The sequence below is a fragment of the Excalfactoria chinensis genome, chromosome 1, assembly GCF_039878825.1.
Source record: "Excalfactoria chinensis isolate bCotChi1 chromosome 1, bCotChi1.hap2, whole genome shotgun sequence".
NCBI lineage: Eukaryota > Metazoa > Chordata > Aves > Galliformes > Phasianidae > Excalfactoria > Excalfactoria chinensis.
In genome coordinates, this window is record NC_092825.1 from 176658574 (window position 1) to 176679359 (window position 20786).

Here is a 20786-nt window from a genome sequence, read left to right on the forward strand (position 1 = left end):
AACCAATTCCTGTCTATAAGAAATTTTTACACACCTGAATTTGAGAGGGAATTCCAATAGAGTTTGTAAATGCATATATTTTAATGGGTAGGATATTTACTTGGTAGCATACTGTAACATCATCTCTTTCTGAAAGTCTTCCAAGAATCCTCAAAATTACGACTGTCACCACCAATGACTTACCAGGATGGAAGAGAAGGTATCAGTGTTATCACTCTGACCTGTGCTGCAAGAAATTGTCTTTGCCTCAATACTTCTATTAATGAATCTTCAAAGTCTGCATGATTTCCTCAAGGCCCCAGTAAAGTATAGAATTTTAGGTTGGTTAGATAATTATTTTGGCATAATACAATCATTCCTAAAGTAGGGGCATGTGATAAAAGTCCTTATTTAGAAAAAGTTCATGTACAAAGTATGAATTTAGATCAACTTACTACTGCTATTTTTTTCATGAGAAAAAACTAAACTGACACAACCATCTGGTAAATATGTTTGTATGCACAGTATTTGATAGTTTTCAGAAACAATTCCAAGGATGTCACATATTTTTACCATTTGAATAAAGAATTACTTACTTGATTTGCCATGTAAATTGTGAGGAGACCTCTCCTATAAACAGAAATGATAAAATCAGTGAACAAATTAAACATTTTGTCAATAAAGAAAAGTACCTTAGAATCATAGAATCATAGAATTACCCAGGTTGGAAAAGACCTTGAAGATCATCAAGTCCAACTGCAAAGCATCTGAACATCTTATTAAAGAAGAGAGTTTAGTAAGTGGTATATTGATGGGGAATAAATCATTACCATCCTGCCAGGAAACAGATATGAAACCAAATATTCTCACAATATTCTCACAAAAAGTGTTTTCCACTGAAACGGACAATGCAGATATCATGGCACAAAGCAGCACACCCACCCACTCCAGCTGAGAGCCACAGTGCCAACACTGCTTTTCCCTCTACAAACCTTTACCTAGTTTCTTCTTTGTTCCCCTTCTGTTGTATGATGCCTCTAGCTGGATATTAAAAACATAAACCTGGGCTCATGCTGCCCCACATTCCCAGAACAAGACTAAAAACTGAGCTCTAGCTACATCGATGTGAGCTGCTGCACTAGCAGATTGTAACAGAAGTTTCCAAAAGGTCCAGCTATCAAAAATGCAGTTATTTTCTGGATGCCATTCACCAGCCAGAGAGCTCTGAGAAAGGGTGCACTTACAACTATGGATTTGCTTTGCCCTCATTTGTCTTCTCTCTTCTACAGAGATTAGCTTTCACAGGCACAACGTCAGCATTTCTTACCTGACTACTGCTATTAGTATCTTGATTTTCAGGATTTTTCTCACTGTTTACAATGCTGCTACACACCAGTTCCAAAAACACAACAACACTACACATTTAATTGCTAATATGGAAATGGGTTTATAACCTGAATTCATCTGTCTTCACATAGTTTGGTTTTCTTTGTTTTAATGCGCCAACATGAAAGGTCCAACCCAGGCTTGTAGGTATGTCACAGTTTGAAATTTTGAGCACTTGTGGGGTGCTTAACAGAATTGTATGTTCATAGAATAACCTGCAATCACTGCAATCGTACAAGCAAGCAAATCAAAATCACAGGCAGCCAAAAACCCAGAACTAAAGATCTGGTATAGTTGGGAAACAGAAGAAACAAAAAGATAGTGGATAATATTCACAACTGTTAAAGCAATTAGACTTCCATACTTTGTAACAAAGCATCAAAATCCTGCATGCTGCTTCTGACCAAGGGGGAGTGAAAATTCACTTTGGACGTTAAATGAATTGAACTCGAGTCCATCCACAAGCAACCACTGAATCTTGCAGCCAGTTTGTTCAGGCGATTAAAATCCCACTGTTGTGCTATTGCTCCCAGTTATGTACATTTTATTTTAGTTTGTTCTCACGGAGGACAAAAAAGGGATATTTGATGTTTCTGTAGTTGGTTGGGGTTATTTTTTACCTTTTCCTGCACAAGTATAAAAAGCTCAGGATAAATTGAATGTACAAAAGAGTTTGGAAACAGCATTAAATTTACACATGACAGCTATCCCATCAACTCAATGCACTTTGAGCCTTTTGGAAAACACCAGAAGAGCAATGTAAACCTGTAGTAACACACTAACCCAAAAGCAGCTTCCCCCGTGACAGATGCATCATTCAGAGCATAGTGCATATACTGACGACTGTTACTATGTGAATAGCATGGTGATAACCTGGTACATTCACTCCTGCAGCATCTGTATCACAGGGGCAGAGATGACATGCAGATGGCGTGGCTTTGGCCTCCCATATAAAAAAATATCAAATGGAAGTACTGAAAAAGTAGGAACTCTATCTGTCAAAGCTTTAGCTTCCCTTACGGTCCCTCTAGGCCAAATGTAAAGCACGACCTGCACAAAGACAAAGAAAGGAAAAGGGGCGAGAAGAGAGGAAGGAAAAACAAGAAGCTACGCTGCAGCTGCAGTGAGACCGATATGAAAAGGAGGTAGTCAGGAGGAGGGAAAACACACAGGCAATGAAAGTGCCCAAGGAAGTAACTTCTGGAGCTGGGAGTACAGAAAGCTGCAAGGTGACATGATCTGTAAGTGCCCACAGCAAACCTGCCTGCTGAACTTCTAAGCAGAAATAGGTTGCTTTTCCCAAACTCATTCTGTGACTACTATAGCATTAAATGCCCCCAATTTTCCACCAAAAATAAAGGTTCTTCTTGGCCTTGTGCAAATGTGATCCAGCAAACTTAACCCAACAGTGAACTCCACTGGTAAAAAGCAGGTGGAACTTCAGAAAGCATTGCATTCTTTTGTAACAATGGCAGCTGACAGAAAACAGGACTGAAAGATTGAGTTAATCCAAGCAAAAGGGTCACTGATACAACCAAGGACTGCTTTAAAGCTGCAGCTGGTAAATAAGAGGCACATACAATTGGGAAACAGCATTACAAGTGCAGGAAATAATTAAGTAACAACAATAATTAGTCAGCCATGTATAAACACATGCTCTAGGAGACTTAAAGACACTGAGAAATAAATAATACTTTGTCCATACACATTCTCTCAGAGGTTGCTCTGCTTAAGAACTTTGCTTTAGCTTCCCACTGCCTCCCTTCCACTGATATTATTTCCCATAATCAGTCCCCAGTGAAACGCGATCTTTTATTTGGAGGAAGTGGGGAAAAAAACAACAACAAGCTAGGGCACAATTAATGGAAGGTTGACAAGGTTAGCCAAGGCTGAAGTGGAGCATGTACCTAAGTCAGGATCAAAGAGAGCTGCACCTGTATTCTTGTATTTTATAAAACTAAAAAAGGCAGTGTCTCCAAGTGTAGTTATCCAAGACACCTCATCTCATCCTTGGCTGAACGATTTTCTATAAATCTGATCCATTCTTAATGTTTAAATGACAGGCCACATGCTTCCCAGATAATTTTCCTGTTTATTTAATAGTACAAGGGGGAATGGTTTTAGACTGAGACAGGGAAGGTTTAGGTTAGATATGAGGAGGAAGTTTTTCACTCAGAGAGTGGTGACACAGTGGAACAGGTTGCCCAAAGACATTGTGGATGCCCCATCCCTGGAGGCATTCAAGGCCAGGCTGGATGTGGCTCTGGGCAGCCCAGTCTGGTAGCTGTCAACCCTACACATAGCAGGGGGGTTGAAACTGGATGATCATTATGGTCCTTTTCAACCCAGGCCATTCTACGATTCTATGCTTTATGCTTCAAAGAAAGGTTTCACTAGGTACAACTCACTTTCTTTAACATCTTGGTAGCATCCAGACCAAACTCAAACAGTAAAAACTCTTCAACTCTGGTCTATAAAACTCAAAGAACGACACTTTCCTGTGACTGAACAGCTCAGAGGAAAGAGACTGAAATAACTCTACAAAGGAAAAAATAATAATAATAATAAAAATAAAAAGCTACAGGACAAAAATAGCAAGGAATTCTAGCAGCACACAGGGCTGTACTACCAGAAGTGTAGGTAGGAGGTCAAGGGAAGAAATCAGTTCCCTTTACAGGTGGTCATTAGGCACCTACAGACCACAGCTGATACGCATGTGCGAGTTGAGGGCAGGGCACCAGTTATAGGGGGTCAAAGAACAGCCCATGGTTGCCAGGGTAAGAGGCAGCAGTGCAGGACAATTTTTGATCTGCTCAAGGAAATAGTAGTTTGTCCATCAAGCACAGGGGTCAGATCTCACATAGGCCCTGCTCTGGGCAGGACGCTGGACCAGCCAACCTCTCACATCCCTCTACAGCCGAATGCTTCCATCCAACATGCCGGCCACAGCCCAGTTCTTGGGCATAAAACTGAGACCCTTCACCTTTTGAATCATGTCCTCTAAGTCTTTAATCATACACAGCTCTTTTCTGAGCTCAATTTCAAGGACTGGAAATGAAAGTACAGGAAATTAAAAAGCAGATTAAAGATTTCAGCTTCTTTGTTTAATCAAGAGAATTTTAAAATCAAAAGAAATCACAAAGCACCAGCTTCAACCTTTGAACTCATCTTTCCGTGAGCAAGATATTTACGCTTTTCTATAAGAGTGTTCAAGAAGCTTTTAGCTGTTGTACTAAGCCAACATCTCTTTCTCCACAGAGCCATAGATGGGTTAGGCATCTGTGATCTTTAAGTTATTCCTCATCAATATTCATTTCTCCTTTGAGAACTTCTTACCTTGCTGTCTCCAACTTAATAAACCTAATACACAACTTTCCAGCCAAGTAGAAGGTTTTCTCATTAAGAACTTTTTCCACAATACAAAGTTCAAAATATTGTTTTCTCTACTGAATCATAGAATCATTACAGTTGGAGAAGACCTCTAAGATCACCTAGTCCAATCATGAGCTCATCCCCACCGTGCCCACTGACCACAGCCCTCAGTGCCACACCTCCATAGCTCCTGAACGCATCCAAGGATGCTGAACCCACCACCTCTCTGGGCAGACTGTGCCAATGCCTTCTTTCATTTATACTACAAACCCTTCCAAGTAGGCACTCTTAAATCTAGATGTTCACGGTAACTGGATTTGAAGTACTCTAAATAACTTTTGCTTGTTTGTTTTTTGCTTTTACCAATCTGACTTTTTACTATCACTGTTTTTCTTGCTCAAAACTAAAGAGGAAAAGAAGTGACCAGACCACAAATAACACAAAAGAAATAGAGCATGATGAATAACACTGTGCACAGAATTCACATAAATTGACTAAACATTTGCCTCTTCCAGTATAAACAGGTGTTAGCTTTAACACTGAGCAGTACAACAGCACCATGAAGCAAGGTGCACAGTGGCCAAGTGCATCTCAGCCCCACATACTGCTGCAGTTCCCGCTGCCTCAGCACACAGAAGCAGAGTGTTAGAAATCTTGATGCATGCAATTAACAGCATGAGTTCTCTGCCTAAGCAGCCTCACCAGCGGGTTGTGTTTGTCCCTGTATACAGTAAATTTTAAAAGCCAGGGAAAAATAAAAAGACAAAGCGAAGACAAGCATTGTTTGAGCTTGTTCATAAAGCTTTTGAATTCGTTGCCTGCTTCAAAACGTCACACTCCTAATATCTCAGACTTGTGGTTTGCTCCTCCAAGAATTCCTACTGCTGCCACATTGACAGGTCTGAGTTGAAAGTAAATAGGTGCTAGAAGCAGCATGTCAAACTTACCACTTTCTGAGACCTATACAACAAGGTCTGAACCATATGCAGATTTAACATAATGAATGTCATCTTTCTGAATAAAAATATAGTTTTTAAGAAGGTTCCTCCAAATTCAGCTTGGAATTTAATATGAATATCAGTGCTCGCTCGATCTGCTGCACACCGTGAAAGCAAGCACCTTATTTTCACTAATAATAATTTTCTGGATCTTCTAAAATCACATGTATAACTACTTTCAAAGGAGTCATAGAATCACCAAGGTTGGAAAAGACCTAAAAGATCATCCATTCCAACCGTTCACCTATTACCAATAGCTCCCACTAAACCATGTCCCTCAAAACAACATCCAATCATTCCCCCAGGGTGGGTGACTCCACCACCTCCCTGGGCAGTCCATTCCAGTGCCTGACCACCCTTTCCGAGATGCAATATTTCCTAATGTCCAGCTTGAATCTCCCCTGCCGTAGCTTGAAACCAGTGGATTCAAAACGTAAATATGGAGTTCAAAGCTTCAAAAGTGCAAAGCACACAGTTTATGCTGTACCAACTTGTCATGGTAAACTTTGAAAAGATTACAGTTGTCCTGAGGGAAAAAATAAAAAGAAATTTAAAAGAATAGAAAGAAAGAGTTAACTCCAACCTGAATTTCTGAGCCTAAACTAAGAAGCTAACATAATAGTTTGTAATGGGTCCCCAGACAGGATTTGTGGTCTGCAAAAACAGGAAGAATTCCCTCCCCACCTTCCTCCCCCCACACTGTAAAGCACACCACTTCATAACCTGCAGATTTAAATCAAGCACACAAATCACAGCTTTCCCCGAAAAGAAAAAGGTCAACGTGAAGAGGGCTTTTTCTGCTCTACAGCAGCTTGACACCAAAAACCAATCAACGATAGATGTGGAGTTGTGATTGCATCCCTGTAATAACACAAGAAGTGCTGATTGTGTTTAGGGTATCGTTAATCTCTCACACCCACTGATTTCCTACTGGCAGCTGGAGGCCAGCAGTGAAATCCTGGTGCAAAAGTTCACTCAGAATCAGCAGGAACAGATAAGCTTTCAAAATAATGCAGAAAATTAAGAAAACAGACCTAAGCAATAAGTTTTCAAAAAAGAAAACCATTACTTTTGGAGCTCAGTGAATACCAGTGGCAAGTCCTTCACACAAATATCACTTTCAGGCACAAAACTTCCCATCAAAAGACACAGTTTGAGGATCCACAGCCCACCATGTTTTAAAGGATTCTCTATTTCCAAGTATGGGATGGTTTAAAGTTGGAAATGGACACTTCTAAGCTGAAGGACTGCTCAAAACTGCAAATCAGCAACTGCTGAACACATTAAGAAAAATGGTTATTTTATTCTTCTAAATACTCAGAATTTGTTGTTCTTAAAAGGAAAAGCAAACGCAACATGTTCTATGATTTGAACAAATGCCAAAGAAAGGGTATGAGAAAACTAGAGAGGGACAGAAGCCAAAAGGAAAATATATCTACAGTAATACATTCCAGTTAAATTAGTACCAATAATTCTTACTGAGTTTTCAGCTCGTGTAACACAAGATAACATCAACAGCTTGATTTTTGAACTGTTTTCTACTCTAATTTTATACAGATTTTCTTTCATCGTTCCTCTCCTCCTCTCCTGGCTTCCTCATGGCACCGACGGACCCAGAGACAAAGCAAAGGCAGGGCTAAGGGAGGGTGAGAGCTCTTAAGCTAAGGGTGACTTAACCTCACAAGATTTCACGAGGAGATAAAAATCAGATTCCAAAACACTTACTGCTTTCATAAAAAGATTGACCAGTAGATAACAGAAGAATAACAAGTTGTTCAAATCTCAGGAGAAGAAATGAAGGATTTCCGGCAATTTTTTAAATCGTTAGCATTCTTGGTATAAGAAGGTCTATCTCCCATTAAATAAGGCCCCAGATAACAATTTCTTTGGGCTGTTGATCATACCAGAATTGTTTTTAGAATTGATCAAGAAGAAAACACTGGGTTTGCTCCCAAAGCCAGCACAGCTAGGCCAGCACGACTGCTCTGCAGAACCCGGGGCTCACACTTTGTTCTCTTTTGCTATACACCATTACTGTGTCACAGCAAAGAGATAACATGCAAAGGACTGTTAGTGAAAGTTAGGAAAGAGAGCAAGAAAGCATAAAAATCTTAGAGTATTGCAGAGCTGTGCACTACTTTCTTGTAAGAACTCAAACCACCAACTTGATGGGTTTTTCAGAAACACGTAAGCTCCTCTTCTAGCCTTCAAAACTAGTAGCTACTGTTCTACTTGCATGTTCAGAGCTAATTTTCATCTAAGACTCAAGCTGATTTAATGATTACATGTAAAAACCATTTCCAAAGTACCAGAAACAACAAGCAAAAAGGCAAAATAACAAGTCGATCTGACTCAAGCAGATTACTGCATCTTCTCCTATTGTGCCATTAACTGGAAGTGACCTTACCTTCACAAAAGGAGACACCAACTATTCCAATGCAAACAGTCTATAGGGATAGACTTGCCATCATACAGAGCCATTTAGATGGATTTTTTCCTGGTAGAACCCTGAAGGACGGTATATTAAGCTGCATTATAAACAGGTTTCAAATCCAGTTAGGAGCAATGAGCGAGTCAAACCGAATGTGTACTGTCAAGGTTAAGAGCTTGCCTACATCCAAAAATGCCTTAAAGCACAAAGGGACCCCAGGAAAAGAAGTGTCAGGAGTCAGTGCATACCTTGTCTAGAAAGGCAGGAAAGCTGTCTGACTGAGAGTCACTTCAACACATCCCCAGTGTTTGAGAAGTCGATTCTGGCGGGATAGCAATATTTGATGATTAACTGTGACAGATACCATACACAGATATCAATGTGACTTTCCACCTACTAAAACCAGAAGGTTATTGCCAAGCTCAGTTTTAACTGGTTATGTTATGCCTTTAAGGCTCAAAGATCTAAAATACCAACAGCTGAGCTTAGAACATTTTTGATAGTTCCTAAGTCAGCCTGCTCAACAGAGTCACAGAACCTCTAAGGTTGGCAAGATCACTAAGATAATCCAGTCCAACCATCAGCCTATGCCTGTGACCACTCAGGACCATGTCTGTCACTACATGCCACATCTATGCTGTTCCTGAACACCTCCAGGGACGGTGACTCCACCACGTCCCCAGACAGTCTGCTCCAATGCATTACTATTCTGTCTGAGAAGAAATTCTTCCTAGCATCCAACCTGAACCTTCCCTGGTGCAACTTGAGGCCATTATCTCTTGTCCTATTGCTGGTGATGCAGGAGAAGAAACCAAACCCCAGTTCACCATAACCTCTCTTCAGGAGAGGGGGAGAGCCATAAGCTCACCTCTGAGCCTCCTCCTCTCCAGACTTGTAGATGCCTTCAGCTGATCCATTTGTCTCACCCCCAGCCCCCATCATCATTTCCCTAGGCTCATCTCTAGCTTTTCACCACCACATCAGCTAACACTGCAGCCAGCTCAGCTAGACAGCATCTGAAGCTTACTCTACATTAGCAGAATATCTATTATTCCCCTCTGGATTCTGCATGTTACACATATGCGTTCAGACACAGAAGATGTATTAAGTGTTTGTTTAAGTCAAGGAAGTCCAAGTGAGTGCCTCCTGCATGCGAGCAAGGAGCAGACAGAACCGAGCAATTAATCCACTGCCTGTGTTGTTTGAATTCAGCTCAGACTTGCGGAACAGTTTGATGTTCAATAGTAGTCTCAGTGTTACCATTTTTTCTACAGGCATTTCAACAGCGCTTTAACATTTGGGTGCAGGAGGGGGAGTTTTTTGGTGCGTGTTTGTGCATGATGAAAAAAACAAGAGGAAATTCTACTAACACTCAGACGACCACATCGCTTTTAATTGTTCAGGCTTTTTAATTTTCACTTTGTAGGCTGAAAAGTGAGATTTATCAACAGCAGTCCTTAGAATAATGGTGGGAAGGGGGGGGAACACCCAAGTTCTTATTATCTCCAGTCTCACCTGGAGCAGCACAGACTGTGTTGGCTGCACCCAGCCACCTGGGATCCATCAGTCCATAACCCCACCTTAGTACTGCCTTCTGTCCATCCAAGCTAGCCTCATGTGAGCTTGACAGACATAATCCAGAGCTCAAAAGCACTGCCTGTGCTGTCTTACAGCATAATCGATGAAGAAGCCTCACTTTTGCTGATGCAGCCAACTGAGTTCTCCTGAAACGTAGGGAACTGCAGAGGTGTTCAAATAAAAATACAAATGCCTCAAGGGATGGTGCATCCACAGCTTCTTTGTGCAACCTGTTCCAGTGCCTCACCACCCCAACCATGTGCTTTAGCTTATGGTTAACACTGAAGAGATCAGGCAGTTGGACTAGATGATCTCAGAAGGTCCCTTCCAACAGAACTATCCTATTCTAACACATTGTTCAGAGTTGTAATGGTGACTCCACTTGGAGGAGATGCTCAAAACCCAACTGGACACAGTTGTGTCCAGGGCAGCTGCAGCTGAGCCTGCCAGAGCAGGTTTGAGTTTAGAACCTCAAGGGGTCCCCTTCCAACCCCAGCAATGCTAAGACTCACTGACAGCAAATTACAGATTTTAACATCAGAGTTATCAGTTCAAACTTAATATTATCTCAATATATACAATTTGTTTTAAGTTAAATGCTTTGGAATTCTTTCCTTCTACAAAATAACAGTATGGTAGTTACTGGTATTCCTATTCACTTTCAAAACATAAAAAAGGGATTTCTGTGCTGATGAAAAAGTACAATTCACAACTGGAAAAAGGCACACCATATCTTCCTGTGTAACAGAATCCTCGGCCTACATCCTGACCTCTGTCCATCATATTAATTTTAATTCAGCTGAATACAGTTAAATCAAATTCAACATTTCTTTCTAGGATTAACACATGATGGTAAAACAGTAAATGAAAAATGGACATCTGCTGAAAATGACTGACAAAGTTACGACTGACAGATACACACAGACACACAAACAGTACAGAAGTCATTGGCCTTTCAAACGTAAAACATCAGGCTATTACTGCTGGCATTTTATTTTCCTTTAAAAAGGAGATTTAGTGCATCAGGTCAAACATAACATAAGCCTGATGATCTCATTTTTCAGAAAGACATATTATTGCAAATAATTTCTTAGAAGTATGTTAGCTATGTACAGGGCAGGCGCTCCCACAGCTCTACGTCGTCAAGATTCACAGAACCAATTCAGCTGACAGGGATCTCTAAAGGTGATCTAGGCCAACTCCCCTGCAATGAACAGAGACACCTACAGCCCGACCAGATTGCTCAGAGCCCAAGAGCTGTCAGCCCTGGGCTACCTGCCACTGTCAGAATTCCCACAGCCACAGCATCTTCCAGATCAACTCCTGCACTCCCAGCAGGCTTGGAAATAATCAGTGTCTCCTCTCCCTCCAATAACTACAGCAGTAGCAGCCCTCAAAGCACACAGCACTCCGTGTCCAAATGTTTACATGCTGTTCCTATAAAAACTCAGATCTCCGTTGTTGGCTTTCCTCAAAACAGTTGCTGAAAAGCAATAGATTTGAATGTATTTTGGCTTAGAAACAAAAGGTATTCCCATTAACTTCACTTCTACAGCATTTCAGAATAGTAATCATTTTACAGGGGCCAAAGTCCAAAAGAATTTGTTCCCCTTCTACCTTTGTTAATCAGATACGGTACAGAATACTCAAATGAGTGATCCAAACCTGAGGTTTTTTTCATCATCTCACAGAACAGCTTGCTCTCTCAATTCCTTACCTGTAGCAAGTAAGACTAAGGCTTGCAAATACAGTTGCGACGTTAAGAGATTGTTTGCCTATTATGCTCTCCTATCTTTGCCAGACAAGCAGCTTCCTAAAAATACAGCATCAAACTGGGTAACAATAAAACACTGAGAAAGGAAATTGTCATCCCAGGTCTAAATATACCTTAACAAAAAAAATCATAGAATCCTAGAATGGCTTGGGTTAGAAGAGACCTCAAGGATCATCAGGTTCCAACCCTCATGCCACAGGCAGGGCTACCAACCTCCAGGTCTGGTACTAGACCAGGTTGCCCAGGGCCCCATCCAACCTGGCCTTGAACATCTGCAGGGACAAAGTATATATTAACAAGTTCAGATTTGAAAGGAGAATTCCACAAAACCCATTTTAAAAAAGTATCAGTTTCTGTATGTACTGATTTAAAACATAGACTTTATTACTACACTGCTGCATTCTTCCCTTGCAATGTATTTTAAGTTAATGGCACTTGTGGCAAAGAAGAAGCCCCAGTGAGTGACAGCACGCCATCAGGTTAACATGCACAAAACTCTAAAAGCACCACATGGTTCTTCTAGAAATGCTTCCATTCTTTTTCTAAGCAACATGTTTCAAAGAGCACCAGTATACCTACAGAGGCATTCTCTATTAACACAAACTGTTGCACTATATCACCTTTTACATACAGATAGAGTCATAGAATCCTTAGGGTTGGAAGGGGCCTTCAAAGGTCATCCCATCCAACTCCCCTGCAATGAGTCCAGTACATAGAACTTGATGAAAAAACACTCCATGTTCTCTGCTAAAACTTGCTGCCAATAGTAGCCCAGAGCAAGATTTTACAACCAAATTACAAAAGCCCTAAATCTCAGGTTTTATAACACCATCAGTGACACAGCCTTACCCATAGCGACGAGACAGGCGCCACTGTAATGTTAACAGCCCGTACATAAACATTTGTTGGCCAGTGGGGTGGTGGGGGCAATCCCAGAAAGGTCCCTTTGGAGCCACCCCACAGCTTATAGGGGAATGCAGTTGCAGCTTCTCTGTCTTAATTGCTTACCAAAGGCAGAAAAAAAAAGTTAGCCAGGCAGTAAGATAATTAATTTCATTAAAACCATATCTGTACCCCTTCTTAAAGTTTCACTTGTAACTCTTAAAACTCTTTAAGAAATTGTGTTGTTGGTTTTTTTTTAAATAAGAGTTTAAGTAAACTGAAATTAACGATTTAGCTATCAGTAAAATAGAACTTGGAGCATTAGCAGGTTTATGAAAGACTTGGGGGAGCATCACTCTTTTCTTTGCAAATAATTAAACACAGACACCTGAAGTAATGGTACTCACTGAACAGCCAGACTCCTTTGTTTCAGGAATGTGAAAGGCACAGCCCATCTGGTCTCACTTCCAGCAATACACAGGCTGTGGCCAAGCCTCACAGCATATTTCAGCAGCTTCATTCACAACAACTTTAACGAGAAGGCTCAGTTACTTCCTCACCTCCTGGCAGCCCCAGTGCCCCACAGCACAGCATCACTGGGTCTGAGCTGCTCCCACCTCAACTGGGAGCTCCAGGCTTCCTGATAGTGCTAAAAAGCTTAGAATTACAAACAGAAGCCAAAAGGCATGAGTAAAATAGTCTTTGTTCAAAGTTAGAAACCAGCTGAAGTGCTTCTTAAAGAGAGCTTGAAACAACCTCAGTGGCAGTAAATGAGGAGTGCACTCTAAAATGACTCTGTACAGAGACTAAGGAGATAAAGGTGATGATTCCCTAAGGAGGCTTAAATCAAATGAGCACACCTGAGTCATCTCTGCTTCTGGAGAGACACTAACATGAACACGGTATATAGTAGTAACACAGTAGGACTGACACCAATAACTTAAAGGTAAGAAGATCCAACCCTGTGCACTTCTCAGAACATGAAGCACACACCAGCTATGCAGCTAAGAGTTGGCAGATGTTACTTTCCAGACTCAGTGTTGCTCAGTAAGGATGCATCCTTCTATTCTAGCAGGCACTCTTGTGCTGCTCGGGAGCACAAGAAAGAGGCAGAAATTCTGAGTTACTTCCATAGCAATGGTTAGATATGAGGAGGAAGTTTTTCACACAGAGGGTGGTGACTGGAACAGGTTGCCCAAGGAGGCTGTGGATGTCCCATCCCTGGAGACATTCAAGGCCAGGCTGGATGTGGCTCTGGGCACCCTGGTCTGGTGGCTGGTGACCCTGCACATAGCAGGGAGTTGGAACTGGATGATCATTGTGGTCCTTTTCAACCCAGGCCATTCTGTGATCTAAGAAAACTTAAGTTACTCATTTGTAATGAGTAACAAACTATCACCAAACTAGTTCTGCAGCCCCTTAGAAAAAAACAGACCCCTTTCAGGTTTATGCCAAATGGAGTTGTTTTCTACAGGACTGTCTGCCCATCCCTTTATCCCATTATCTTGCAAGACTGGCACACAGGTACAACAGCATTCAAGAATCCTATTTACAAGCACGTTGTTCCCAAGTTCAGGACTAACAGGGCTGCTGTGCAAGCAAATGCCAGTGAGGCACTTAAAATAGGGTCTCCACTTGTGAAGAGATTAAGTGATTAAATCTGATGGCACTGCGAGCTGTAATTTAAAGGGGTAGAGATATATTTATGAACCAAAATCAACACTTCTCCATACACTTTGTTGAAAGCTACTCCACAGATGACTAAAAATTTCAGCATATCTCCTTGTCCAAAGCTACCTTCCTAAGAGACCACAGAAGTCCATTAAACTTCAATTTTGCCTTTAACTGAAGCTACTAAGCAAAGAGTTCTCAAATCAAAGTCGCGTCTCACTGGGTCTGTCAGCAGCAGCAGTTCACACATTGTACAGAGTCACACACCAAATATTTCAGCATTTTGAACTAATTAAGTTTCCCAAATACTTTTCAATCTGTTTTTGTCATTAATAACAGTGACTGCTCACATTCAAGCTCCCTTCACAGAAGCAGGCATATTTCCACCACACTAAGAGCACTAACAGCACGATCACCTTATTTCCTACACAACTACAACTGAATACCCCTCATTTCCCAAATTGTAGTTATTCAGCAAAAGATACCACGCATTTTCTAAATGTTATTAATGCTGGAGTAATACGAATGTAGTACCTGGAGATCCCAAAACCAGATGCAGTAATCCAGATGTAGCCTCAGCAAAGCAAAACTGGGGGAGGATCACCTCCTCAACCTGCTGGCCATGCTGATTTTAATGAGCCCTGGCATACCATACCCATACACGTTGTATCTACTTTTATTGCTTTCATACCTCCCTATCACAACTCTTATTTCTTCCAAACCTCAGAAGTGAAATAGGTGCTTGCTAATGCATAAAAGTTTTCTTACTTTGCGGCTAAGGCTTTTAAAAACTGCCATTTGCCATAATATTTGCTTACAGACTCTCTTTCTACACTTCAGAAGTTCTTGGTTTGGAAGATTATAAAAACCCCATATAGTTTGGGCTTACCAGTAGTTACAGCTCTTAGCTCAAGAATATTATGGAAGCTAGAGAAATCTCATAAATGGGAAGAAATGAGGCTGCTCATCTGCCTAATCTTGTCTAGAAATAGTAGAAGTCTGACACATGAAGCACACTGTAACAGGTCTGTAGGAAAAGTTTAAGTGACCCTGATTAAAGAGGAAAAATGTATTTGCTTGCATTGTAAAATGAAATACTGACGGCAACACAATTCCAGAGTCTGAGTAAATAAAAGAAGACACACCAGAAGGCATCTGCCCTTTGAGAAAGTAACTGCAGTAAGAGGAAAATCAATCAACTAGAAAGGAAGTTTCTTTTAAGAAAGTCCAATTATTTCCTAAATAAATTAATACAGACATAATTTTGTGATCCTTTTTCTTTATAGTTAATTTCTATAACATGGTTTAGAAATACCACCACCTTTCCAGAACTACTTACATATGAAGGAACATTCTTCAAGGAAATGACTGGATGTTGTGTTGAGGGACATGGTTTAGTGGGAGCTATTGGTAATAGGTGAACAGCTGGACTGGATGATCTTTTAGATCTTTTCCAACCTTGGTGATCCTATGATTCTTCAGTTTCCAAAAAACAATAGATAGTGTGTTGTTTTCAGAGGAGAGAACTTGGACAATCTTAATTCAAAGTTCAGATTGGGTACTGCTTAATTCCATGACTGAAGTTCAGAGATAGGGCCTGACAGACAGGTGGCAACACATATGTGTATTTACAGTTATTTTGAAATAGAAGCACATAGAAGTTTCAGAGAATCACAGACATCAGAAGCGTGTTCACATCATCTCCAGGGCTAAAACCTCTTTTTCTTTTAAAAGAATATTTTTTTCTACTATGCTTTTGTCGCCACCTCTACTTCTGATAAAGGGCATACAATCCAGATGATCAAAACACAGAATCATAGAATGGCTTGGGTTGGAAGGGACCTCTAGGATCATGAAGGTCCAACCCTCCATCACAGGCAGGGTTGCCAACCTCCATATCTAATACTAGACCAGGCTGACCAGGACCCCAACCAACCTGGCTTGAACACCTCCAGGGACATGGCATTCATCTCATCCCATATTAAATTAAGCATTGTAATTTTATTTATTGATGCAAACTACCAATGGAAGTTGCATTTCGAGATATTCAACCTTCACAACACAGATTTCGCCTGCCATTTCTCACAGCCACATGACAAATGGCAGCTTCCAGCTATCCTTGGATCACTCCGAGCTTTCCTCTCCTAACTCCATGCTCTTCCTAATGAATTTCATGTTGATAGCTGAACTGTGACATCATTTCATAAGCAAAAAACTCTGCTCTCTTTATCATTACATTTCTTTCAGCTTGGATTACATTCAGTTTTTCTCCCCCATATCATTTCTTTTAATATGAAGAAGTAATAGTATAAATAAATAAATAAGAAACAGATCTTAGGTTAAAAGATTTTTTCACTACAGCCTCCCATACTGAGGCTGCAAAGGACACTAGTTCAAATGGAGAACACTTCAAGATTTGAAGGGAAAAAAGCAACTGAGTTGTCAGATGACCAAAACAAGAAATAGTACTGTATAATACAGAAAATCCATTAACATAAACTGTACCTGCTTTTCCTTTCGATGAGAATAGCCATATAAGAAGCTGGTAAAGCAGCACCAAAGCCAGGAGACCAAAAGTAGAATTTTCCAAGTAGTTTCCTGAAAATGTAATTTGTACACATTACATGCAAAGCAACCACAGTACTGATGTACCTTTATTTAAAATAAATTGTATTTTCCATTAATCAGTGCTTACAGATAATTACAAACCATTCTTACAGTTGAATAGTTCTTCTCAGAAGGGTTCCCAGAGAGGACTGTTAACATTTGACACCTAAAACTTCATGAGCGTAACCATTTCAGTTAAAGGATTAATTTAAGGAAAGCAATACGTTTCTGAAAAGCTGCAGACACTAATTCCAACACTACAGCTGCTTCTTTCTCTGCTATTTGTTTACATGCATCTCCTCGGGAAGATGTGCCTTGTGGAATGTGGGAATGCAATCCAGTGAGACAGAAATCAAATCAAATTGTTCTACTATACAACGTGCTCAGAAAATAGACAGACAGACTGGTGCTAAAAACAGTAAATCACTCACTTATGGTAAGTCAAGGAATCAATTATAGCTGGAACCAAGAGGGAAATCCCAGATCTACTAAGGTCAGTGGGAAAGCTCTTGCTTTTTGCAACCAGATCTGGGTTTCACTCAGTTTTTTCCAAGAGCTGAAAAAAAAAGAGTTTTTCAAATACAGACATAATCTAGGAAGATACAAAATTGGTTGCTGAGAGAATAGGAAGACCAAAATGCTTGCCAGAGACAGTGGCCTCTACCACACTTGATCTGCTCCAAACACCTGTGCCTTCCAACGGACTTGAGCTGACTACAGAAGCAAGCAGAAGTCAGCCAGTCCTGAACTTTGATAAGGAATACACATCAGTTACACTGTGGCTACTCAGCCACTATTACTTGAGGAAAATAACAGTGGGGTCTTCCCTTCTAAAAATAAAGCAAAATACAAATGTGATTTACTTTTATGAAATTTCACATTGATAGAGAGAACTAGGATTATTTACCACTTCCACCTGGATTAGATCACTTTCACTCTTGCAGAAGGCATGATCAGCCTCATTTCATACTTGTGCTGCTAAAATAACATGAGCAGTGAGCAATGCCAGCTTACATTCAGAAGAGAAAAGAAAGCCAGTGTATCACCAGCAAGTGATGTAATGTCAATTATACACACTACTCATTCCCACGACTGAAAAAGGATGATTTCTCAGGATGACAATGCCAAGTGCTGCAGTAGCTAAAGTTCATTATTAGGACTCTCTTGGAAAGCAATGACTGTATGAAGTTTCAGAGCAGCCATCTGAAACATCCTAGTAAGTATGAACATATCCTACCAGGCACATCTGTTAAGTAACAGAACAAATGCCTTTTCTGTGGGAAAGAAACAGGAACTTTCTCTGCCTTCATGGAATAGAATCACTCCATGAATGCGACATGTTTTCAAGGCCAGGCTGGATGTGGCTCTGGGCAGCCTGGTCTGGTGGCTGTTGACCCAGCACATAGCAGGGGGGCTGAAACTGGATGATCATTGTGGTCCTTTTCAACCCTGGCCATTCTATGTTCAGTGTGATGAGATTTAGATAAAAGCAGTGCATATTTTAGACAATAAAAGTCATTGAAAATTTAGATGTCTGATCATAAAGTGGAAAATTTAAACTCCTGCTGGAATAAACAAAAGAAAGATTTTGTTATTATTTACGTGGTTGTTTTTACATAGTCTGAGGCAGAATAATGGAATGGGAAGCATGTGTTCTCCTTCTGATTATTCATCTAATTTCTCACTGTACAACTGCACCCAAACCTGAAAGGCCAGTTAATATATACAGCTGAATGGAACCAAGCAATGGAAAGCTGTATGAACACAAAGTGAATTACTCTAGACTCTAGGCTAACTGAGCCATGACTTCATGAGGCTTTGCATTCATTTAATAAAACTGAAAACATAAAACTTACACCCATCTTACTTACACCTGTTGTAATGCCTGTCAGTATAGGAGCCTAGGACTTCTGTCTGAAGAGTAGACAGACGTAGTCTACTGCATTACCTCTGCAAAGAGATTACAGCCACAGCTGGGCTGTCAAACATCTGTAACATGGATCACTGCCTCCACAGCTCTGCCAATAGTGCAGGCTGCACACATTCACTATTTCACTTCAAGGAAGAAATTTTAAAGAGCAGCCAACTTCACTTAGTGATGCCTTCTAGAATGAGGACACCTACCCAGAGTGCTGAAGCTGAACTTGGATTGTTATGAAGCTTCGCTCATTAAGGAAAAGGAGAGAATATTCAACAATTACTGAAATAACTTAAATTGCATTTTCTTATCTAAAATATTACATCCTTAGATGTATTTGCAGTTGTTTTAATTTTGATCATTTTCCTCAGTGGAAAACAAGGAAATACTACAAGAGCATCAAAACCACACATCAGCACAAGCCAAACCTCCCACTGACAATTACATTTCATATTTAGGTCTTCCAATTACTACTAGGAGAATAAAAGGTATTTTCTACAGAATACAGCATAAGACAGAGACTGAAGAATCACTGAGACTTCTGTATATGTATGAAAATATGAAGTGGTTGCTTTATCCAGGAGACCCCACTATGCCTACCAACACATCACCCAAGTGTTACAAAATAAGGAAGCACACAACTCTTTATCAGAGCAAGAACTGTGCAGGTAAATGAGTTAACATGTCCAGCTACAAACCCTTTAACCTGCTGTTCTACTCTAGAATTCCAGGAGTCGACTATATAGGGACTGATGGAGAACTCTGCTTCTTTGTCATTACCGCTCCTGCTTTCTAGAAACTCCCCTAGTCAAGAGTATGAAGTCTGCAGGAAATGCTGCATCAACTCAGAGCTCTGGGTAGTTCAGATATTCACAAAACAAATACCTCCTGACAGGAACTTGAACTTTCTGGATAAGACAAAGAAAAGACATAACAAACCTTGTAACTAAAAAAGACACAAAAATGATACAGATCCCATTTGATCTCTTACAATTATCCAGAATCAGACCTAAAGGATCTGGGTCTCTAAAGCCTTTTATGAAAGGTCATAGCTTCACTTCAGAAAAACTTAGACCACAGTTAAACAATGTAACTATGGTGTTCTGCCATCTCTTTGATGTATTCAAACATACAGAAGAACCAAATGGCATTCTGGGCTGGAAAACGAGATAATTATTTTCCCTCTGAGGGGCTATGGCAGAAAGTTAAACATTTCCCACGTCACATAGTGATTAACTCAAGGAATCATGAGTTCAAACAAATATTTAAATAAAACAACCAGCTCACATGAAGTAGTAACAAAAAAGCAATGAAGTTTCACGTGCACCAACCCAGCCTGTCATCCTCCCATTAGATTAGAGAAGGAAGCTTACATGGCTTAAGCTGCAAGACAACTTAATACTAAGCAAAATCCAAGTAATGAACTTATCAACTTTATGAGCTCAGTAGTTGTTCTTCATAAAGGCATACAACATATAGTTTTAAAAATAGCACGTATTTAATACTGCTCGTTGGTTTGCTCCCAGTTTCTCTCTTCTCAACACTTGTTTTCTTGATCATATACTTGTTCAGCTGACTTGTTCACAGCATCTATCCTTGATGAGTCCCAAGCATCTCCTTGATTAATCTAGTCCCCACTTTAAATCCCATCAGTGTGTGAACAAGATAGAACTGCTCTCTTCCTCCCAGTCGATTACTTTGCACTTTCCTCAATCCAGCTCCATAAGCCTTTTTCCCCTAAAAATCAGGAGATTTTTCTGAAATGGCTGACTGGATTTCTGGATTTTCTTATCGTAATTAATCTCGCATAATCTCACACTAGCTTATTTTTTCCAGATTCTGTAGCTAGATACAGAACAAGTAACATAGCAAGAACATTATTGGCAACTCCTCCCAATTAGAAAAAACGATTATTTATCCCCTTTCCCCTCTCCCCTCTCCCCCCACACACACACTTTAACTACATGTTAATGATTTATTAATTCCTAGAAGACAGGAAAGTATTCCCCTTTAACAATCCTAGAAAGTAATCTTGTCAATTTCAATACCAGTTGCAGTATGTGTCAAACAGGTCACCAAATACACGCTTGCTCTTCAAAGAACAGCATTTACATTGGAAAGCATAATTTTTCTGATAATCTTGTGACCCACTGTTTGAAATGTCTATTTACATTCAAACCTTTCTAGGAG

At 40.3% G+C, this 20786-nt stretch overlaps 1 protein-coding gene across 1 annotated transcript in view; it reads right to left on the reverse strand.

Annotated features, from left to right (window-relative positions):
* Positions 1–20786, reverse strand: part of TMEM135 (transmembrane protein 135) — a 158501-nt gene that overhangs the window by 125141 nt on the left and 12574 nt on the right. Inside the window, exons 3-4 of the mRNA XM_072326849.1 lie at positions 16577–16669; positions 576–609 (exon numbers count right to left, since the gene is read on the reverse strand). Of these exons, the coding sequence (XP_072182950.1) occupies positions 576–609; positions 16577–16669 (127 nt within the window). The remainder of the gene's footprint in view (positions 1–575; positions 610–16576; positions 16670–20786) is intronic.